At 38.9% G+C, this 23,861-nt stretch overlaps 2 protein-coding genes across 3 annotated transcripts; both read left to right on the top strand.

The window, feature by feature from the left end:
• The first annotated feature begins 360 nt into the window (after positions 1–360).
• noto (notochord homeobox) lies at positions 361–3,911 on the top strand. Of its 2 annotated transcripts, XM_015047654.1 has the most exons (4): positions 361–816; positions 1,886–2,286; positions 2,388–2,575; positions 3,516–3,911. In XM_015047654.1, the coding sequence occupies exons 2-4, from the start codon at positions 1,902–1,904 to the stop codon at positions 3,720–3,722; spliced, it is 780 nt and encodes a 259-aa protein (XP_014903140.1). In that variant the 5' UTR covers positions 361–816; positions 1,886–1,901; the 3' UTR covers positions 3,723–3,911. The 2 variants fall into 2 exon arrangements, with proteins under 2 accessions (XP_014903140.1, XP_014903141.1); XM_015047655.1 differs by lacking the exon at positions 361–816 and having other exon boundaries at positions 1,584–2,286.
• An 11,392-nt stretch (positions 3,912–15,303) lies between these two features.
• emx1 (empty spiracles homeobox 1) lies at positions 15,304–21,916 on the top strand. The gene is made up of 3 exons (XM_015047675.1): positions 15,304–16,205; positions 18,168–18,352; positions 20,353–21,916. The coding sequence occupies exons 1-3, from the start codon at positions 15,857–15,859 to the stop codon at positions 20,518–20,520; spliced, it is 702 nt and encodes a 233-aa protein (XP_014903161.1). The 5' UTR covers positions 15,304–15,856; the 3' UTR covers positions 20,521–21,916.
• The last annotated feature ends 1,945 nt before the right edge of the window (positions 21,917–23,861 follow it).

Here is a 23,861-nt window from a genome sequence, read left to right as displayed (position 1 = left end):
GCTAAGCGGGTTTCATTAACTTAGTTTTAACAGTGCAAGGCAACAGAAAACAAAATCTTTGGAATATAATTATCTGTACATATGAATAGTAGAAGGAGAAAAAGACCTTAAACTCTTTCTAATTTTGTTGCATTTACTCACAGGAGTTGCACTAATTTATGAAAGGGCCTTTCAGCTGTTAAACTTACAGATTTCTACTCTTAAATCAGCATTTAAGAACAGTGGATGTAAACTGTAGTACCAATCTTATTGGTTAAGAGCAAATTTTGTGAAATAAATAAATATAATAAAAATATAATATACAACGTTTATACTTTTTTTTATTTTGTTTGACGACTTCGCTTTGTTGTTTGTACAAAAAAAATTTGTTCTTTAATTAAATACTATTTAGAAATAAATCCACCCATTAAAGGTGATTTGACCTACAAACTAGCAGCTCTGTTTCAAGATTCATTGTGAATTAAAGGGGACGTTTTGGAGGCTGGGGGCAGCTCAGCTCAGCTCGGCTCGGTAAACAGCAGTGCTGGGGGTGGGTGGTCCGGGACTTGGGGCATCAGAAGACGCACGGTCATTGTTGAGCTACCGGTGGAGAGCGTCTGTGTTTGCCCTCTTCATTAGACATTCTAGTGTCATGTCGGCAGAATAAATAAGAAGGAGCGGACGTCAAAGGGAACGAGCGGTGTTTAAATGTGTTTTAACAGTCACTTAAAGCTGTGGACGCTCTCTGTCGCTTTCCAAATGATGGAAATGAGCCTGGAAAGTTTGCAGAGCTGGAAGTAATCCCGAGTTAAAAGAGGGGGAGACTCTCCGGATAGTGTAAGTAAGCAACCATAGGCCAGATTTTACTACTTAATCCAAGATACCATCTTAATTCACCGATATATTCTGTTTTTTAGACATTTTAGACTAGCTTAGCTTTATTTGTCACGTGCACGTTATGCACAGTACAGTGAAATGCCAAAGAGAAAGGAGGGGAAAAAGAGAGAAACACAACAGCAACAACTAAAACAAGAGTAATAAGAAATAAGAAAAAAGATAAAAAGTATTCATATTAAAAAGATAAGAATTTAAGGCTCAAAATTGAACAAACGAATGGCTTGTGGCTTGTTGCCGAGCAACGACCAAGGTGGACGCATTGTGAGGATGAGACGTATCAACCTGTGGATTAATGTAGTGAAGTGGGATTAGTGCAGCCGCTCCGTGAGCCCACCACACCCCCGCTGAAACTGACGCCTCGGTTACAGCAGGCAGCAGGTCTCAAACGCCACACTGCTGCTTCTGCTGCTGCTGCTAAAAAGCACACTTTGCTAACAGAACACGGTCATGTTAGGACTGAATGAAAGGTTAACAAGACAATAATCCACAAACCAATCAAGAATCTGTGATTTGGACGGCCCACGGTGAGTTGTTATGCTGCTTAAAGCATCTGTTGGCCAGGCGGGACTTAAAAGGCCACCAAATAAGATGATTTAGGAACATCAAGGCTTTCCCCAGCGGTAATGATTACATTTGGACTTAAGATCCATGCAAGAATTTGTTGCGCAGTAAATCTCCTTGAGTCCCCCCCGCCCCCACCACCACCCCGGCTCCCAGCCCCCAGCGCTCTTCAAAAGCCTTGTTATTCAAAGGGTTAGGATGTTTGACAATCCCAGCTTGTACAACTCCACCAATTAATTGGATACGTTGTAGTAGGGATGTTGGGTCTCTCTCATCTGTTGCTTAGAAAGACAAAGGCTTAGCGGGGGGGTTGTTCGCACCTCCCCGTGCTGCCGGGGTATAAATCAGGGCTCTTCAGGTCGGTCCGGCATTCATTCTAAAAGTGGACCTCGGAGCAGCAACTTTGTTTTATTTTATTTTATTTTTTTAAATTTTATTTCCCCCTCAGAGAGCAAACTTGAAACATGCAGATACCGAACAGACCAATGGAAACTGGCGGATACTCCGTGCGTAATTACGCACAGGCCTCACTATGCGCGCAGAGCGACGGGAGCCGCTGCGCTCCGGCCGCGAAGGCTCCAAGCGGGAAGTCTTTCACCATCGAGGCTCTGCTCGCCAAGCCAGAGGAGGCGGCACCGAGAGACAGGAGCGGACTAACTCAGTGCGAGGTAAAATACCCGCAAAACGCGCCTCCTCCGCACCTGGCAGGGTTAACGCTTCCACCGGCACAATACCTCTATTCACCTAACGCGTTGCACCCCAGCATTCACCCGCAGCCTGGATATTCCGTCTACTGCTACCCGCCGTTCACCTACGCACCATCCTGCCGGGGAGCGTTTTACGCACAAGGTAAAAAAATAAAAAATAAAAATGGAGCGACGTCGGACGCGTGGAAGATCACGACTTCACGTTACAGTGTCGGTAAACATTTCCTTTCTCTTCTTTCGCAGCTACCATGTCCAAAGCGAACGCAGCGATGCACCAGTTCAAGACGAAAGGCGGAAAGTCGAAACGCATGCGCACCAGCTTCACCAGCGAGCAGCTGTCCCGGCTGGAGAAGGAGTTCGCCCGGCAGCAGTACATGGTGGGATCCGAGAGGTTCCTCCTGGCCTCCGCTCTGCAGCTCACAGAGGCTCAGGTGAGAACTTGCACGAGAAAATTAGAACCAGTTTTATAAACAAAACAATAATAATATATAAAAAAAACAACTATTGTTTCTAAAAAGAAATAATTAAAAGTTAAAAGACTTAAAGAAAACGTGCAGATTTTCAAGATTTTTTATTTCTATGTTAATATCTAATTTATTCCTCAAATCAATTAAATCAGTTCTAAAAGCTGTTTAATGTCGACTTAATGCTTTAGAAACATTAAGCAGCATTTATGTTATTAATCAATTTGGCAAAGCATTTTCACAAGCATAAGCTCATGAAAAAAAGGATCAAGTGTTTAAAAATTCTCAATTCAGAGTTATCTCTCAGAATATATAATTATGCAAAACTGACGTATATCAATTGACAAATATCAAACACGCAAAACATTAATGTTACATAAATAGTAAAACAATAATTGAATCGATAGCGGTAAACTTTGTAAACCCTGCCTCATGGTTGTAAGAAACTCAGTCTTACTAGTTAGCGCTACAACCATGAGCAAATCTTACTGGTTTTTTGGATGTCCAGCTAGATAACGCTCCATTTGGTTGTGACATCACTTGATTTCCTACTTCTGAGACAACTGCATGAAGTATCAGCACCTCCCCTTCTAGCAGGTTTTTAGCATTAAAATCACTAAGCTAACCAAAACTTTATACAAAGTTACAGTCTTGCTCTAAATCACAAATTCTATGATAGTTTTGTAGCTTTTACAAAAACTGATATATTCATTCAAAATATAACTTTCATAAACATATTAGTATTCCCGTTCTCTGCACAACACACAACTAGTGAGGCTAACGGCTAGCTACCTTTAGTCTATTCAAAAATGTTCACTAAGACAAATCTGCTAATTTAAGTAGGGTAGAACATCACATTTCGAATGTTGAAATCCTTATAAATATTCTTCTCTCCGTCTCTCTCCAGGTCAAAGTCTGGTTCCAGAACAGACGCATCAAGTGGCGCAAACAGAGTCTGGAGCAGCAGCAGGCCAAGCTGGCCAAACTGGGACTGGCCGCTCCGCCGAAGAGTCCTGGATCTCAGGGCCACGGAGACGAAGGCGACGAAGACGAGGACTTCTCCGACTCGGATGTGGATATCGATGTATCCGATGACTCCGTGGACCACTGCTGACCGTTTCGGAACAAAGACTTCCCTGTACATAGCGCTGAGAAAGGAGACGGCTGCCTCCGACTATGACTATTTAATAGATTTATACTTTTATATTTAATTTTCTACGTTTATTCCTGGGAAATGAGAACGTATCCTGTATCGCTTTATATCTGACATATTTTTAAATATATTTTAGGACTTTAATGCCAATTCAGTTGTGTTTCTTTCTTTCTCCTCTGCCCTTTACATCAGAAGCTTTCAAAGGAAAACATAAAAGACATCATTTAAAAGTTCAAATAACACATTTTGTGAAAGTCACATAAAGCATCTTGAGATTCTGCCTCTCCTCAGTAAAGATACACTCCAGTCATTCGTTTAGATGCACTCATCAGGGGTCTGAATATCATGCCAACTTGAGAATTTAAATAATTTATTTGAACTCTTCGATTTTGGGAGTGGATTAATTTTACAACGCAGCTTTAGTCATTTTTGCAAGCTAATATTGTATGGATAGATGTGAATATACTGTGGGTTTTCTCTAATCTACAGCTCTGGGAAAAATGAAGAGACCACTTAAAATGACCAGTTTCTCTGATTTTATGTTTTATAGGTATTTGAGTAAAATGAATGTTGTTCTTTTATTCTATGAACTTCTGACAATATGTCTCCGAAATTCCAAGTGAAAATATAGTATTTATTTGCAGAAAATGAGTAATTTGGTCAAAATCAGACCTCAAATAATACAAAGAAAACAAGTTCATATTCATTTAGAAACAACAATACTAATGTTTTAGCTGAGGAAGAGTTCAGAGATCAATATTTGGTGGAACAACCACGAGGTTTTCAGTGGGCTCTTCATTTTCCCAGAGCTGTACAAGGAACAAAACTTTATTTACAACCTTAAGTTTACACATGAAATATATCCAAGAATAAACAATTCGCTAAGAAACCACATGCTTTTTGTATCCGTCAACAATTTTCTGGCATAATTCTTGAGTTATATGAGCAAACGCTTTGACTTTGATCGTTTTGACATTAATTAGTTGGTTTCTTTGCGTGGAAGTTTTGAGATTGTCTATTTCAGAATCAAGTATTTAAACAGTAGTAGTTCATTTTCCCTATTCCTCTCACACTGTCCTCAAGACCATGCTTGACCGACACACTTTTACTCATAGCTCCGGTCGTTTCAGGCAACTTCGCTGGTTGATGTTGAACTCTCCATTTTCCTCACACACAGCTGTCTCTTTGAGTGATGTGGTCGAAACCTGGACACAGTTATACAAATGAATCAGGACAATGATCCCAAACACAACAAAACTCAGCTATGAATGACAAAAGTAGGCCAACTTTGAGATCTTGAATTCAGCCCTAAGGAGGATTGTCAGGATAAACTTGAAAGTCTGCTCTGTGATCACCAAATGAAATGATCTCTGAGAGGAGAGGTGGTCAAATATCCAGAGTAAATTATTTCCAAAGCTTGTTAAAGATTTTACAAAAGACGTTTAAAGTTGAGTTGTATAAATTCAAATGCAAATTTATAAATTACTAGTTTTGCGAACCTTGAATTTGTTTCTGAAGTTCATTGTGCCATTTAATAGCACAGTCAAATATGTATGTTACTTTCAGTTGTTATAAAAATGCATTATCTAACTTCAAAAAATTTAACAATTGGGCCTCTGTCTCTTGAAAAACTCCTTTTCCTTCTGAAACGCCACGCTCAGGAAGTCATCACAACATGGCTCCTCTATTAACCCTTTAACAATGTTTCTACCAGCGTTTTACTGAGAAGTAGCTCCAGTATTGAGCTCAGCAGAGCCACAGTTCCACCAGCTGTTAGCTAATTGCTGCTGGCTAGTCTGAAGGAGCCAGTAGCTCCTTCAGGGGAGGAGTGTTTGGAAACTGCATCTCCTTCTTCCTAGAAGGTGCAGCTAGGTCGACCCACGTGTTTTGCTCACCTGAATGATTGCCATAAGAGATTCAAAGGTTCTCAAACATGCATGAAAGAATCAAGGCAACACTCTAGATATATTTATGATGAGGGAATGACATTGTAACATAATGTAAAGCTCAAAAGCGTCCATTTTACATAACACCGCTTTGTAAAATACAGTAAAGGACAGTGATGACTGCAGGTAAACTTTTGACCAAAACCTTCCAGACGCTGAACGTTTGTGCTGCTAAATGCGATAAATTACACTTCCTCATTACCTCAGCTTCTTTTATAATTGAACCCCTCTTCGGTCCGACGATCACGTTGGCCTCCAACATTTGCTGGTAGATCATCTCGCCTCCCTCTGCACATGTCCTCCCGGGGATGCTCTCAGATAAAGTTGAGGACAGACTCAGGTTCCCCTCCGATCTGTGCAAAGCAAATAAATACCCAGCTGAGGGGATTAGCTGGGATATCTGTAACCCCCGGGGTGGCAGGGGTCACTCTGTCTCAGCGCCACAGAGCCAAGCTCTCGCTGCTTAATCTGTTTAAACCGCCAGCATGGCTGTTCTCACTGCCAGTCGGTGGACACGGTTCCCACAGGCCCGTCCAACCACAGGCAGGTGTCCGCTCTCGGCTCCACTAGATGGAGCGTTTCCTCCCAGGTGGAAAAGGGTCTGCCTGGCAGACAGAAGGACGTCGATGTTGGAGTCTTGTCAGAGTGGCTTATGGCAAACGCTGGACACAGCGTCATTATTTTGTGTTAACAGATATATATTCTAACATATTTTCAGGTTTCATGGAAATGTGTTTGCACAGGAAAGCTGCAGCTGAGGAGTAAAGAATGAAGGAATTGTAGGTTCCTATGCAGGTTAGACGTCAAGTAACGCTCCACTTCTGATTGGTGGAAATGGAAGCATGATTAGAAACAACTGTTTGTCTTTTCTTACTATTATTTTCCCTGTCATTTAAAAATGTATACAAGCACTTAATTTTGACACTATGAGGTGTTTTTTTTATAATCCTTTGTAATATATATCTTTTGCTTTTATGATTTGACCAGATTCAGATATTATCAATGTAATACATTGTCCAGGATTTACAGAAATGCTAATTGGAATTTTGTGACAGCATGCAAAAAGATGAAGTCAGACATTTTCTATAGACTTTAGAATAAAGTCATAAAATTATTTTCTTAATACTATATTCTTATATTATTTCAACTTTATTCTTGTACTTTTATTATATCTTCTTAGCGTGGCCTTTTTGTTTTCAGTCCAGCCAAATAAAATTTCCTTATCGCCAGAAGAGCAACGCGGCTCCTCAAAACAAAATAGCTTGTTTTTATAACATATGCAGTAGGAAATTTGGTTAGATTTCTAATTTACAAAAGAAAAAACTACATTTTGCTTTGAAATATTATTGATTTATTTTATTCCCCTTTGGGATTAATAAAGTAGCTTTGAATTTGAATTGAAATATAATAAATTTCCTTCAATGGGACATGGATTTTTTTCTGTAAATTTATATAAAACGAAAGCAGATAGTTTGCATCACAATGAACACAAGTTGCAGACCAACTTAACTACATGTCTTCCCACCTTGTCTCTCTATCGTCCATTTTCTGTCTAATCTACGGCAAATAAAGACCACCAGTGCCAGAAAACCCTTTAAAAATGTGTAAATCTTCAAGGGAAAGGAAAAATGAGCTAAATCAACTAAAAACTGCAGTGGAAAGTGGTGAAAAATAAGACGTGTACTGGAAAGTAAAACAAATTATAGGTAAATCTTAATAAACAGCAGACATGATCTCCTCTGTCTCCCCACCTGGTTCTCATGATCACTTTGATTAACGGTGAAGTGGATCTGAAGACGGATAGAATTTGTGTAAAAACCCATGGCCAGCTTTGTCTGACGCGATCAGCCTGGAACAGGAAACCAAACGGCTCCCCTCCCTCCTCTCAGTGGCCTGGCGTAATCCCATGAGAGAAGCACACTGAAGCAGACAGAATCCTGGGAAAAAAACAAAACACTAAGAGCGTCCAGAGGTGGGGAGTCAGGAGGGGTCATCGCCTCAATTAGCACGAGGCACCTTAACGGCTGGAAACACGCTGGGACTGGCTCTGTTCCTTAAGATTCTCTGCAGGGTCTGAGGGAAAAGCTCCTTATGAGAGTCAACTGGTCCATCTTCATCTGTTTCTATAGCTGCTGCTCTCATCGGAGGAGTCAGGTTAGCACCCTGCAGAGTCAGAGAGGATGTGGCTCTTTAGTCAGTGTACTTATACTGACGGAGGGTCTGTTTGTAAAATGTTGGCAGCTTTTTTATGAGGAAAATCATCTTTTATAAGTCTGCCTCCATAATGGGAATGTACATGGGTTACACTGGAACAGGGATTACTATGAAGCATTTCTTAGGGTGTTTTCACACCTGCTGGTCCCATAGACTCGGTTCAATTAGGGACCAAAGTTGCGACATTTGTTACATTTTAGGCTGGTGTGGAAAAACCTGTTCCTCTCCTCGCCTGTGGTGTCGCTGCTCCATGAACCACTGAAGAAAACGACATAAACATCTCTGAAGAAGACATGAACGCAACTTCATCCTTCAAGAAACGTAAACAAACATGGAGTCGTGTCGGATTTTTGAGGTTGTAGGATTTCTCCTTCGTGTTTGGCAAAAGACCAGAAGCCATTTCTCCCGCTAGATCCAGACACAAGCGTTTGTTTTGACTGTATTTACCCAGAATGCCCTGCACTACAGTCCGCTTTCTGCTTCATGGATTTATAAAATAAAAGACGTTTATTATTTCATATAATGTGGCTCAATCAAAAACAAATAAAACAAATTATATATTGTATAATAATATGATGAAACGTAACAGCAGCACTCAACACATTTTCTGTTGTGGAAATGTGAAATTATGATGATGGAGCGGACATCATGATATCATGCTCTGTTATTACACAAACAGCTGTTAAACAGAAAATGGCGACTAGAAATAATTTTTCTGTCATTACTTTGCCGCCCCCTCTGGCAGCGCCCCTTGCACGAACAACAACAATGATAATATTCACACTAACAATGCTACAACAGAACATATCAAGATAATTTATTATAATTAGTATAGTCCATGTCCCTTATACGGTAGTTTGAATTGTTTAATCTTCAGAAACTAGAAGCAGAGAAGCACTGTCTCCCGTGGTTGCGTCAGTCAGAGGTAACCACAAGACGCAGCACCAGTTCCAGTATTTGACCGTCAGATTGTAATGCAGCTGTGAGAAGGTGTGAAAGTTCTCTGGAGAGCAACAACCCGCTGCTCCAGCAGGGAGACACAGGACTGTGACAAAGGAGGCGATTGTTCCAAATAGAAACCCCCCCTTTTCTCTCTCTCTCTCTTTTTTTTTTTTTTTTTTTTTTTTTGCATTTTATTTGCAGAGGTGAAGAACCACTTTACTCCATCTAATAGTCATTAGCTTTCATTACCAGCGTTTGAAGTGGAAGCAGCTCTTTGTTGGGTCGTGAAAAGGGAACAAAAAAAAAAAAAAGACAAGAGGGGCTCCTCCGCAATATCACCGCCGCAGGCTCCTGGAAAGCAGCGGGAGTCAGTGAGTCAGAAAACAGGAAGTGGATACGGTTCGATGAATTCAAAATGCAACATTATTGAAATAATAATTTTAAAAATAAAAACATATCCGGAGAGGGTATACTTCTCTTTTTTGCCGACATTTTCAAACACTGACCCTGGTGTTCTCGTTAGTAGTCGGGTGTTTGTTTATTCGGAGGAGCCAGGGGCCGCAGGTGGCTCCTGGAGGACCCCACTTCTCACGCAGGTGGCACAAACGCAGCGACGTGCTACTTTTCCCATCTCGTTATAACGGGGTGAAATTTTCCAAGTATTTAATTGGAACAGATTAGCTGAGCACGCATCGCTAATGCGGGACAAAACGGCAAATTAGCTTATTAATGAAGAGGGCAGAGCGAAGGCCTTTAAATGCAACAACGGACCGGGAAGGATGACCCAGATATCACAAGCATAAATAAGTTCGTCTAAATATACATAACAACCGATGTTGCTAATTGTTTAGAATTTAAATCGGTTTGTAGCTTGATTTTAATTACAGTAGCTGTGAAATAAGCATGTTTATAGATGTATCTGTCGCTTTACTCTCGGAGTTGAGTATGTAGTTAGAATCTCTGAAGTCACGGCTGTGAATTTTGTGCTAAATTCACCACTAGATGGCAGCATCTCCACGAGAGTCCATACTTTTCAGCCGACTCTCGGGTTTCAGATTCTTCTGCTGCATCTCAAGTCATATACATGGTTTCATATTAATGTTAAATTATAAATTTTTTCGGAAGAAATTTTGAACAAACAAGACACGCCTAAGTTTGCTTTGTGTTTGACAGCTGTCGCCTCGAAAACAATAATTATATAATGCAACGCGAGTGACCGCTTGGAGAATTTATAATGTATTGTAAGAAAACTACACATTACATCATTATGATGATGGCCTAAGAAAATAGAAAATGTTATATTGGTCTGAGAAAACTTTATATAAATATTACATATAGCCAGCCGTATTTTTATGTGACTATCTCCAAAACATTTTGAATCCGAGTCACAGCAGCTGAGCCATTTCAAATCATTATTTATTGTAGTGGAAATGTTTGGGTCTGGTTCCACTAGAGGGCAGCACTTACATTATGTTGAGGTTCCATATGTTTCTTACTATATTTGGACCCTCGAAACAACTTTGTATTTAATTGTTCATATGTTTTTCTACGTCTCATCAGTAAACATGGCGCAAATATTTCGGTCAAATTAGTGCACAGTTTGATAAATAGATAGCAGTTAATAAATGTTAAATATTTAATATTCATTTTTTTCCTGACAGGAAAAGGAAACACGTTTTTCCTTCCGTATTTATTTACTCTTTACACATAAAGACAAACTGCAGTTTTCAACAATCTGTGCTGAGGAGAGAAAGTGCTCTGTTTTTTTCTTCTCCACATTAGTATGTGGAGAAAAAAAACTAGCACTGCACATGCTCCCTGAACACATCATGGTAAAACATGGTGGTGGTGGCATAATGAAGTGGAATTGGGATTGCTCATCTTCAGCAGGAACAAGGATTCTGGGGATAGAACTATTACATGGCAAACCTGGAGGAAAACTTGCTTGAGTTTGCAAAGACTCAATGCTGGGGCAGAAGTTCAAAAGTCCTAAACATACAGTCTAAGCCATACAGTGGTTTAGATGCAAGTGTTAAATTGCTCCAGTTAAAGTCCACAGCTAAATCCGCTCAAGATCTTTCAGTACTTGAAAATGTATATTCTCATCTACTCTTGATTCAGACTGACTGAGTTCAGCTACTTTCCAAAGAACAGTCAGTGAAAAGTCAGTTTCCAGAACAGTGCAGGTGGTAGAGAAAAAAGAAAAACAAGCAAACAAAATGCAGCTAATCGTAGCAAGAAATATTGATTCAGGGCAAGTTGCAATGAAATGTATGCCACACTTTTCAGATTTTAATTAGTAACAATTTCGACCTAATTTTACTTCTACTTCCACTTCAGACAGGCCCGACTCAATGTTGGTCTGTCAAGGAAAACTGGTTTGTGGTTTCACAGTAAGAAAAGAGTAAAGGTTTAAGAGCATAAATCATTTACTTTATTAAAGTTTCAGTAACTTTTATAAAGAATCTGTTTTTACATATTTGTTAAAACTGCCACTGTGTTGTGAGACAGACAATCTGTGAAAAGATCGATCTACGCCTCCTTCCTGAGCTTCTATTGCCTTCTAAAGAAATGTACAGCTCCCGACAAAAACAACCAATCAGAGCCAGGAGGAGGGTCTTAGCACTGTCAATCAATCTTATGTACTCGCTACTAAATGTGTTAATGTCACGGAAAACCATTCATCCGCTGTTATTAGTGGGTATACTAACTAGCCTTAGCATTCACAACAAGCTATGCTAGCTGCTGTGGAGCACAGAGCAAGGAGGGGAGAGGAACGGAGGACCATCACCACCACATGGCGAGTGATTGACAGCGTTAAGACCCGCCTCTTGACTCTGATTGGTTGTTTTTAATTAGTACTGGGAGAAGGCAGAGGTGCTTGATTTTTTTCACATATTGTCCGTCTCATCCTGCCTCGACATAATGACAGTTTCAAGACATAGGTGAAAAACATTTTTTTTAAATAAAAGTTACATGCTGCAGGTTTAATACTGTGTGTAACTGAATATTTAAAATAAAAAAAAGTTGGACTTTTTCCTCTTAAATTAACGCCCTTTGTTTTCCTGGGACATCAAACGAGGTCGCATTATACTTGACTTTTAACAAGAAATATTTAGTAAGGAAAGCAGCATTAAATCTACCTCCCCCTGAAGGGACTGAACTATAAACGCGTCCAGATATTTCCACAGAGGAGCCGCCGCGCTCAGTGAAACCCCCTGTGGTCAGACCGACCGACTCTCCCGGAGCCTCGGGCTGGGAAATCAACAACGGGAGGAGGGGACGGAGGGCCACTGCATGCTCCGCTTAGTTGTTTTTTTTTTTCCCCCTCTAAAAGCCTCCGCGATCCGATCATGTATTAACCAGCAGCAGCAGGAGCGACGGGGGTCAGTGCGCACAGGCCCGCCGGGGGTTCATCATTAAGCTCGGTCAAGCCACAAGTTCCTGCTGCTGGAAGGTGAAGCAAGGAGACGGTTGATGCATGACACCAGAAATGAGAGCGATCTCTGGAGATCCCATAGCAAAATTTGGGATGTTTTGTCTATATTTATTAAGGCAGAGAGGGGGGGGCAGATCTGCGAGGCGCGTTTGATTTAAACGTCAGAACAGCTGAATGCAAATATTTCCATGAACTTCATTCTCTCCAGTTGTAGTTTTCAAACTAATAGTCTACTTTTCATAAAAACGATCTGGTTATTAGCAGTTTCCCTCGAGTAAAGAGAAAAATAACCTTTATTTTCTACTTCTTGTTTTCTACGCAGTCAGATCGTAATCTTTAAACAGAATCGCTTAACATTTAAAAGAAATGAAAGCGCGGTCCCTTTCACAGAACCTACTGCCTTCTTTAGTAGCCTTTAGCTCTAAACGCCTAATCAACAACTTGTTTTACCTCATAATTTCCATCGGTAATGATTTTCTAATGCAACCTGCACGCAAACGAGCGCATTAAAGCGGATAATAATTAACTGGTGTGGCGCACAAAAGGGAAGCAGGGCGGCGTTTTCCCGCAGGTCCGTTCCCATTCACAGAGGACAGAAACTGCGGCGACGTCCAGACGCTGTCAGGGCAAATTTAAAGGACTTTTTTTGGTTAAAAATCCAGAAATGAAGTTTGCGTGCAAACAAATCAGCGCTGGCTTGATTTGAGCCAAAGCTAAATCAATGTCAGGATGGAAAAACGAGCCTTATCTTTACTGCAGTTCGCTGCAGATGAAAGCTGGGAGACTTGCTACTTTATAAATGACCTTTGGAAACAACGCACTCTAAGAACCGCCTATATCCACACTGATGAAATCAAACTGTAAAAAATAGCAATTGTTTTTGTTTGATTTCAGTAGATTCAACTATTATCGTTTTTTTTTTAAATGGACTCAATAAACTAAATTCTAATTAAAATAACTTTTGCTCACCTGGTTTATCCTCACACGTTAAAAAGAAATAAAACAACTTGTAAATAAATGTTACTGAAATAGTTCTAAACTTTTAATTCCAACAAATCTATTTTTTGAGAACCACAGCTAAGAGCTCTTCATTAGCAACGTTTTCTGCTAATGTGTAAAGACGTTTGTTAGCACTGTTGCTAAGCTATCTAAACTGGACTTAAACTTAACTTCTTGCGCCAAAAAATAAACATTATCAATCATGACAGACCCTCAAACATAAAAGACATGAATATTTACCAAGTTGACACACACAGTGATAATTCAACACATTATATCGGCCTTAATGTTTTCAACGTACATAAAGAACGAGAATAATGCTAGCCGGAATTCAAACCAAAATCTGCAGACAGGATTCATCAGCAAAACAAATCAATGTATACAAATTTTTATATTTTAAATAATATTTATTACAATCTAAAGTACTTTTTTGCAAAGGTTTGGTTCAAGCTCCAAAATTAAATACATTTTCAAAGTAGTAAATAAAAAAGCTCATGAAGCAAATGGAAAAACGTATAATCCCATCTATACTTTGGTCAAACATATCTAGCTCTAATTTTTGCTAACTTTTTGAGGTTAAAGGTTAAAGTTGTCTTCTTGTAGTCTCTTTAACCCAACAAATACAACACAATGTTTTGGTTTAAACTAACTTAACTCCTACACAGTTTCATCAACTCAGCATTTGGGTTAAAAAATGAACAGTTGAAGTACTTTTCTGTAAATTAAGGCTAAGATATACAGGTGTTACTGCTACTTTGCTTTTTAAATTTGCTTTAGGTTCAATAAAAATCTGACCTCATGGAACTTCTTCCACAGGATGGAAAGCAAAAATGGTTAGACATAAGCTCACACTAGAGAATGACTATATTAATTTAAAATAACAATAGCCTTTTATCCGCTAAGCAGCTAGTAGAAGCTTACCAATGATTAGCATCCACACATTGACCAATAGGGAGATTCTCAGAAGCCATGTTTGTTTCTAGTTTATGGTTTCATAATTATGGTTCAATATTAACAGTTTTAGTGGCATACATTCAATAATTAGTTCAGTTTTGGAGTTTTAAACAAAGATGCACTGTAAAAACTTAATTTTGATGGTAATAACTAGCCATTGAATAATGCAAATCTCAATCAATGGATTTTTTTGTGACACAAATCATGTAAAGCTATTTTTTTTAATTATTTTGTTCATCAATGAATAAATATCAAGAAGAGTTCAGAACTGATCTGAAACTCCTGGTTCAGAAGATTTCTGTGTTGGAGCAAAGAATCCTGCTATGGCCAGTTCTGGATAAACCAAACCTTTAACAGACTTTGTGAGAATAAACAGTCTTGATATATATTTTTTAGATTTAAAAAAATTATATAAGTACATTTAAAACATTGCTGAAATGTAGCTAATTTATTGAAGTCATCAAACAGTTATTTGTTCTTTGAAATATGCATTGAAATCTACATAAAATGCAGAGTTTCATAATTTGGTTCAGTTTTAGCTGTTATTTTTATTACAGTGCACAGAGAATAAAATACATTTCTTATGAATCAAGTAGTGATAGTGTTATCCAAATGTAGCAGCATTTTCATATAACCTAAAAACGCGACTTGCTTAGAAATCAAGGTTATGTTCTTTTTTTTTACTTTTTCATTTCCATCCACTCTTTATCAGTCTCATTACATAGTCACTAGCCTTTGAAAACTTATTCTAGTATGAGTTAAACCTATAATCTGCCTACGTCCTGGATTACTTCATATTGATGGATATGCACAATAAAACAACTGGGGTTGCTTTAACCTAGCAGTTTCACAGTGTAATGAAGCCACACACTCTAAATTTGCAAAAGTAAAATGAAAGCAGAGGAGTAGGCAAAACATTTACTGAAAGCCAAATAAAAAATAAATACATTCATTTTGTCCTGGGGTAAAAATGGAGAGAGAGAACAAAATATTTGAATGTCACTTTAAAGAAAAATGACTCTGATTTAATGTTTAAGCTGCTCTACTGAGTCACCTTTCATTTCTCCTCAGTCAACCTTCTAAATAGTGGCTCCTAACTTCCACTGAAACAGCTTTCACACGGCAGACTGCCTCTACGAACAGGAAAAAAAAAAAAAAACACACGACATATTAAGCCTGAATGTGCGCCCCAATGAGCGCCTAATTGACTGGACACATGTGCTGCCTGTAACTAAGCTGGTCCCGGGTTCCTGTGATCTGTGGAGCAGGTACTCCGGGAGACCAATTGGCAGGAGCTCCGGTCCAATCAGCTCCCTTCCTGCGCAGCGTAAAGCCACTTGGGGCGAGCGTGGAGGGCCGCTTGCTCTCGGTGCGCATTTGTGAACAGACGCCCTCTGGGAGCGCACAGACTTGCGGCACTGTTGAGTTTTCTAGCAGCATCTTCAGAGGGTTAGATTGTGCAGGCAGCCCTCCTCCTCCTCCTCCCCGCCCCACCTTTTCCACCACCCGCGGACACCCCACCATCCTTCGGTCAAGATGCAACTTTAAGGAGCGAGAGGAAGTTAAGAACGACGATCCAGTTTTGTTCTTCCTGCCTAGAGATGATGTTCTCTTCCGCCGGGAAGCGCTGCTTCACGATAGAGTCTCTGGTCGCCAAAGAGAGCCCCCTGCCAGCCGAGGACCCCATCCGGCCGACGGCGTTGAGTTACTCCAACCCGACCACAGATGCCTTAATGAACGGCTACCAGGCTCCGGCGGCCAGGCCTCTCTACCAGAGCCCGGAGCTGGTGTTCCCGGAGACGGTGAACCACCCGTCCCTCACCGTGGCCCCGCACCAGCTCGGAGGCTCCCACCTACAGCATCCGCACTTCTTCGGCACGCAACACCGGGACCCGCTCAACTTCTACCCCTGGGTGTTACGGAACAGATTTTTTGGACACAGATTTCAAGGTACGGAAAAGAAGAGGAGATGGAGAGAGATCGCGCTGAGGTGAAAGATGTACGATCAGCAGTAGTCTGCCGGAAGTTTGTTGCGTAAATGTGTTGACTTGAGAGTGAATATTTTCTTTAGATAGCTTCTTAAGATTTTTTTTTGTTTGTTTCAAAGGTAAGAGATTCTTGTTTGCAAAGTGAAACAGCAGAGAATGGGAACAGATGAGCATTGGTAATATCCGGAAGCCGCTGTCAATTTTTTTCTCCCTCTTATTCTTAAAAATCACAACAGAAGAAGAGAAAAACAAACTGGTTGTCGTATAACTCTTTTCCTGTCGTAGACATTTTTATAATAACAATAATAATAATAATAATAATAATAATAATAACAAATATGTACCACTCAAATATAGGCGAAATATTAATAGTAATAGAAATAATTCGGCGTCTGTGCATAATTATCTATTGCATCTGTTATAATTAATGTGAAAAAATTAACATTCTACGCATGTGACAAATTTCTTGAAGAATTTCATAATGATAATTTTCTATTTTGCAATTTCTTGAAATGTTATCAGAAACAAAACAAAAAAAGAGAAAGAAATCCCGATCAAATTTAAAACACTGCTTCTAAATTTTGTAAACTTTCAGTCATCCAAAGGCGTCCTGATTTCACATTAAAGTTCACATTTCACATTAAAAATAGGTTTTTACTGTGTTTTACTATTCTTAATGGGTTAAAGCAAAAGAAAAACTGTAAATATTAAAAAGTTCTGATAAAAGCATGTATGTAAAAAAATAAATAAATAAACGGAAGTGTGCAATGTTTAGTGGATTTAAATGAAAATCCTGAAAAAAATAAAGGAAAAAAGTAAAATAAAGATAAAAGAGAAATGTAGCATTTCGAAATGCGGTTTTTCTATTAAATTATATTCTTATTACATCAAATGTTTTAGATAACTTTTTTGTCCTCTAAAACGACAAAATAACTATTACAATTTACTTGCGTCATACTTGGAATGTGATAATTAACTCTGCTATAGTTGACTTTATGTTCCGCTAACTGCGTAGTTTATTCCGAAATTAGAATCTAATGCTGGTGTTAAATAGGGCTGAAAAGGAAAGGAAAACATTGAGCGTTTGAAGAGTAAGTAAAGAGTAAAATGTGATGTAAAAAGTGAAATTCGCCAACACTTCAAAACATACTAGTTGCTCCAAGTACAAAAAGATCATTGCGTTTTTACGCCGCAGTCAAGTGGCTGTTTAGGGTTGGATAATTATGGTCCGGTTAATTGTAGAAAAATAGGACTTTCATAGGCAAGTATGTTGAGTTCACAGACTTCAGCTTTAACAAAGTCGCTGAACGTAAGACCTGGTTTGCTCAACTGGATCACATTCTGAATAAATATCTTATTTGGACGTTTTCTCAGTTACAGTTCAGACTCTAGACATGTTCCTCTTTTCTCTGTTTACCCAACGACACTTTGCTCGAACTGGGAGAGTAACATGCCAAATTGTAACAATGCTTACTTTTTAAAACCAGACCACTAGTGACGGGTGCCATGAGAAACATACGAATTCACATAGCTGATGGTCCGCTAACAAGCCAGAAAAGGTGGATTAGAAACCAAATATTACTCCCGTTTGCATAAAGAAAAGTGGTGGATAAATGGTCCAGAATGTCACAATATTTTTGATAAAATATTAAATGTAAAACAAAACGTTTACACAGAAGTAATAGAATTTGTGCGAGGTAGTCATAGGAGTTAAATTTTTATTTAATTATATATTTTTTTGATCAGGCTTATTCTGATGCCACAAAAAATGCCGCCGTTTTCACTCCATTGTTTTTACTTCAAAATATGCGTTAACATGAACAGAAGTGTCTCAATAGTGTCTAAATAATAATAATAAAAAGGCTTACTAACCGAGAGACAACACAAGGGATATTTAGCTCAAGTGTTTTGACTTTACCTCCAGGTAACGAGGTGTCCCAGGACAGCCTGCTCCTGCACGGCCCCTTCGCCCGGAAGCCCAAGCGCATCCGGACGGCCTTCTCTCCGTCGCAGCTGCTTCGCCTGGAGAGAGCCTTCGAGAAGAACCACTACGTGGTCGGAGCCGAGAGGAAGCAGCTGGCCAACAGCCTGAGTCTGAGCGAAACCCAAGTAAGTTGAGTTCACACTTAGCTCTCGCCTGTCCTGCTTTTGTTTTTGTTTTTTTGTTTGTTTTAAATTAAACTTAATTTTGAGTCTCAATTTTTTTTTACGTCTTACAATTCAACACTTGTTTAGTTTATGAAAGAGCCATAATTAAAGAAATTCATGTTTTTAAGAGTTCATTTTATTGCTGAAATGAGTGCTATAAAAATTAATGATAAAAAACAATTTAAGAAATTAGTGTTAAATGTTTATCGACAAGACAGTTAACAGTTAACCTCTACTTCTTTACTGAGAGCGCAAGGGACTTAAATAACAAAGTGAACGCTATTTCTGTAAAAAAAAAATGTAGAGGAGATGCTCACACACAATAAACAATTTTTTTTACTACATATGTCACACCTGTCAACTAAGAAATATATATAAATATTTTAGTCATCCTGGGCAACACAGCTATCTTGCGTGATATAAAAGTGAAATTGTACTGTTTAGCATTTTAATATGAGGCATGTTAAGCTAAAAGCTGGAATGTTGTGCATTTAGTCAGCATGAAAAGCAGAGATGTAATCTGAACAAGAGGTGAATCTTGCTGAAAACCAATTAAATCAGTGCAGACCACACACATTCATTACAAGCAGATTTGACTCAAGTTTTGAATTACATTTCTCATCTTGGTTGGAAAATGTCAGGTAAAATGTTACGAGTTTTAGCAGCAGGTCAAATTTTGGATTTGACCTGCTGAAACTAAACATGTCATAAATGGTGTCTGAGTATCAAATTCTGTAAATACGGCTCATCCAACAGCCATATAGGTATTTAGGAAAATATTTTAAAAACCTGTAAAAAAAATACAATATTCAAACAAAATATTGATATTTTAAAAACCTGTAGAAAAATACAATATTCAAACAAAAAACCCAGGAGCAAATGACAGCTAATATCTTAAATACAAGTATTTCAAAACAAAAATAAGAATAGTAAATGGCACAGAAAAATCCTGCAAAAACAAAATAGCATTTATTTTTCAAACCTAAGGTTTTGGATGGAGGATGGATGGATGGATGGATGGATGGATGGATAAACCTAAAATACAATAAAAAATGTTTAATACACCCACATACTTTGCTGGTGTTAATTAGAACTTGATGTATTTAGTTAGTGGTGATAGGTTTAGTCTGAGTTTTCCAGAATATTTATTTAGTTAAAGAAGAGAAAAACTATCAGTGACAATGGTGCATTTGAAAAGACAACTCTCAAAAATCAAAATATGAAAATAATAAATGACAATAAAAACAAAGACAGCACAGATAAAAAAGAAATGAAAAGATGATTAAAAAAGATCAAACTAAAAACAAAACATTAAAATATAAAATCAATAATGAACAAGAAAAACAAGAGGAGCAAAAATAGAAACAAAAACATTAAAGATAAAAAAGAGAATTTCTCAAATCCAAATGTAAAATCAGCTAAAGCATAAAAAACAAGGTGAAAATAATGATACAAATTAAAATCAAAAGCAAAGTAAAAAATACTGAAAAACCAAAATTAAACATAATAAAACTGAAAATAATCAAATTTACACTTAAAAGAAAACACAGTAAAAGTATGACAGAGGCAAATCACTGACAAAAATTAGTTTGATCATAAAAATAATCAAATCAACATTAAACCAATTGAACCTCAGATTCCTGTTGTGCAGAACTGATTCTGTATGCCATCATAGTCCTGAACCCTAGATACATGCATATATGTGAAAACATTAATACGATCTTAAGGAGGAAAACTGAGCTAAGCAGTAAAAAAATGCAGCAATTAACTGAAAGAGAAAAGTTCATATAGAAAATAAAACTGATTTAAAAAGCAAGATGTGTATCCAGTTTGGTGAATTTGCTAAACAGAAATAAAATTGTTTGCTGCTTTTTATGTATTTTCTTTCCCCCACGAAAAGTCAGAATCAGAGTTTCTCTGAAGCTTACCATAACAATCCAATTCCTGTTTTTCCTCGTTAGGTGAAGGTTTGGTTCCAGAACAGACGGACGAAGTACAAGCGCCAGAAGCTGGAGGAGGAGGGTCCGGACAGCCAGCAGAAGAAGAAGGGGAACCACCACATCAACAGGTGGCGCATCGCCACCAAGCAGGCCAGCTCCGAGGACATCGACGTGACCTCAGAGGACTGAACCCACACACGGGCCTGAGCGTCAGAGGACCAACACTATTTATTATGTAAGATTATTAAAAGCGTTGTTAGACTCATTAGAGGAAGACTCAAGGATTCCATGTGCGATCACTCCACGTCTTCATCGAGGAGTTTGGACGTCGAGCGCCACCGCGACGACAGCGGAGCATCATTTCATGATGGCTGAAGAGAAAAGTCGTACCCTACAGTACCATGGTGCTCGCTTTTTTCTTTTTTTCTTTTCCTTTTTTGTACATAGGCCAGTAATGAAGGTTAACAAAAAGCTAATTGTTTGATCACTTCCACCTTACTTCACTCGCTTTCACCTGTGCACCACATTAAGTCGAACTCATCCTCGAAAGGAAGCTGTGGTCAGTCAGTGAACATGTTGGTGAAACGGAACGAAACAGAAAACTTCTCAGACTCCTCACCACTTTTATTTTTAGAGACGGTCTTCGTTGTCCTGCTAATGAAGGTTTCCCACCAGCAGGAGGCGACCTGTGACCCCGGGAAGCAAGTTGAGTCGCAATCACGAAATCATCGTCTTTTGCCACCGTGGAACCATCGCCCTAGGCGATGCACAAGACAACACGTCCCCGTTTGTTGCAGATTTTACGAAGCGCCGCGTGTAGAGCGAGACGTGTGCGGAAGCGTGTTTTTCGAGCACGAAATGTATTTACAGACAGACGGCTTTGGAAATAAAAACTTTGAGACGTGCTCCTGTTGCATGGGAGATTGCTGCGTGTTGTTTTAATTGAGGCAGCAGTTTGTTCCCAGCAGCTACAGCAGCTGCAGATTTCACTCATTAGGTTGATGCTCTCCATCTGAGCTAGTGGATGTGCAGACTGCTGTGAAACGTGCTGCTGCAGGGGCTGATAAGACAAACCCCCAAACATTTAAGGCTCAGTGGTGACTGGGATACAGCGACAAAATTATTCATTTTGTCACATTACAAACACAAATCCCTGTGTATTTTATGCAACTGACTTATACAAATTAGCGTATGGTTGTAAAATGGAGGGAAATGAATCCATGGATTTCAAATATTGTTTCAAATAAACAGAAAAGAGTGATGAGCGTTTGTATTCACACCCCTTTACTCTGATAGCACTAGATGAAATCTCTCATCTATTTACAGTCGCCTAATTAGTAAACTGGCTATAATATAATTGTTCCATTTGGAGAAAGAAGTGAAGGACGATTATAAGCTGAAGTATTGGGCTGACAGAATAGGAATTAGCTAAAGCTACAGTTCCAGATTCTGATCAGACTGAAAGAATGTCTCCTAAATGTATAAAATTCACTAAATGTATTTTTATTTCAAAGCAGAATATCATTCGTCTCTGTTTTAATAGTAAAACCAGCACACTGTTTGGTAATAAATTCAAACTTCTGGCTAAATAAACTGTTAAAAGTCAATAACTAACATGTATAAAACCACTTAACAGGCATGCAGAGCTTTCCAAACATTGCAACTGAATTCTTTTGATCTTCACACACGATCCTGGTGTCCTTTGACAGACATTTCAAACTGGTCAGATTTGTGCTGCATTGAAAAGAACAAGGAATCCACAACTTTTACTGACTATTATTGAATTGTAACAAGAAAACTGAGAAAAATAACAAGGCCCAAAGCTATTAGAGATCCAGATTTTATTTTATTAGGTTGCCACGTCTGATGAGGCACAAACCAACTTTTCCAGGGCAAATCGAGAGGGTGTAAACACCTACAACTGGGCGATATGGACTTATATTTTATCACAATACTTTGTGGTACTATTGTGATAATAAAAGTGAATATAAATATTTATTACGGACTTTTTACGTCACCATGTGACTGTGTCACAGCAACAAATAACGCTCTTGAAAAACATTTCCATAATACAATTCTTTATGAAACCAATCACAAAGAAATGTGATTTACATCATTAAACTGCACTTTCAATGTATTGGTATCTATCGATGCTTTTCTTGAACAGACAGTGGAGAAAATACTAAAACCTTTCAAAGTTTTAAACAAAATTAATTGGAATTTATCAGGACTACGATGAATCAAAATTCTTATAAATCTAAGAAATGTATCACAATAAATCATAAACGATATGATAAACGCATACCTTGATCAGGAAGTGTAAGAAGTGTCAGGTGTGTTACCTGTTGGTCAGTACGGATGTGCGAAAAACCTTGTTAATATTCTGCTAATGTTGAAAAAACGCAATTTCACAATTTAAAAATCACATGTGAATAAGTCCATAGAAAAACATAGCGCGACATCATCCTCCAACTACTTCCTGTCGGCTTCTTCTTCGTCGTTTTTGCCAGTAGCAACATCCTGTTATTGATCATGTGACCAATGTGATGGGGAAAAAAAAGTGTCTCCATTGCAGTTTTAGGAAAAATAAAACAATTTTGTTGCGACCGGCAATACTTTTCAATCATAGAAATTAGTTTTTTTTTAAATAAATTTCCGTGTTCCCATTAAGCAATTTTATTCTCGAAATGTCAAACAGCACAAATAAATAGTCAATGGAAACACAGCTAATGTTTCTGAAATTTCAGCGAAACAGACATTTACTAAGCTGCAATAGCTCTCAAAGAGGCGGGACCTGGTTTGGATATTGCTGAAATCTTTTTTAGCAGCAGCTCAAAGCTGCCCGGAAGAAACCACTGCCTAGTGACCCCACGACCTCAGAGGAGAGCTGATGTCTGACCCAGGTGTCTTATTTTGTCAGCGAGAAAGAGGGACAAAAGAGGCAGTAGGTAGAGGTAAAACACACTGCGAAACGCACCCGAAGGGGGTCACACACGGCTTGTTTTGAGTTTTCTCAAGATATCCTATACTCACTGCAGGTGCAGAAACGTGCTGAAAGGAGGCGCGGGGTTATCTAAACAAACATGTTCTGTCGCTCGCCCCGACAGCCGTGACTCTACTACCTCCTCTTGTCAGGAAGGTTTTCTGGAACAGGTTGCGTTCTGGTTTGGTAAAAGATTAGCGCAATTAAAGGGCCTCTTTGTTGTGTGGCCAAGGTAAGAATTAGGTGGAACATCACCTTGGCCTCCCTAAACGCCGCGTCTCCTGTCAGCCAAGTCAGCAGGAAGGGGACCGAGCGGCGTTCCAGGGTGAGAAACGAGAAACTCTCCAGAGGAACAGAGAGGTGCAAAAAAAAAAAAAAAAGGAGATAGGGTGGAGGAGGGGCCTGCTGTTGTTGCCGAAACAGCAATTAGCTTAAGCAAACAATTCTTTCGAATTTCTTACGATCTACAAATGAGCCTAAAAATCTCCCTTTCAGGCTGATGGGTTTGAAAACGCATCAGTTGGCATCCCGACACGACTCGGTGTTA

The sequence above is a fragment of the Poecilia latipinna genome, unplaced genomic scaffold (genome assembly GCF_001443285.1).
Source record: "Poecilia latipinna isolate Pla-1442-1.1 unplaced genomic scaffold, P_latipinna-1.0 Scaffold838, whole genome shotgun sequence".
Classification (NCBI taxonomy): domain Eukaryota; kingdom Metazoa; phylum Chordata; class Actinopteri; order Cyprinodontiformes; family Poeciliidae; genus Poecilia; species Poecilia latipinna.
The sequence above is the reverse complement of the archived record's forward strand: the minus strand, read 5'-3'. Positions and strand labels throughout refer to the sequence as shown.

Coding starts and splice junctions, on each gene's coding strand:
- noto (XM_015047654.1), top strand. CDS start 1,902: ATGCAGATACCGAACAGACCAATGGAAACTGGCGGATACTCCGTGCGT. Junction 2,287..2,387: donor GGGAGCGTTTTACGCACAAG/GTAAAAAAATAA, acceptor CTTCTTTCGCAG/CTACCATGTCCAAAGCGAAC. Junction 2,576..3,515: donor TGCAGCTCACAGAGGCTCAG/GTGAGAACTTGC, acceptor GTCTCTCTCCAG/GTCAAAGTCTGGTTCCAGAA.
- emx1 (XM_015047675.1), top strand. CDS start 15,857: ATGATGTTCTCTTCCGCCGGGAAGCGCTGCTTCACGATAGAGTCTCTG. Junction 16,206..18,167: donor TTTTGGACACAGATTTCAAG/GTACGGAAAAGA, acceptor CTTTACCTCCAG/GTAACGAGGTGTCCCAGGAC. Junction 18,353..20,352: donor TGAGTCTGAGCGAAACCCAA/GTAAGTTGAGTT, acceptor TTTCCTCGTTAG/GTGAAGGTTTGGTTCCAGAA.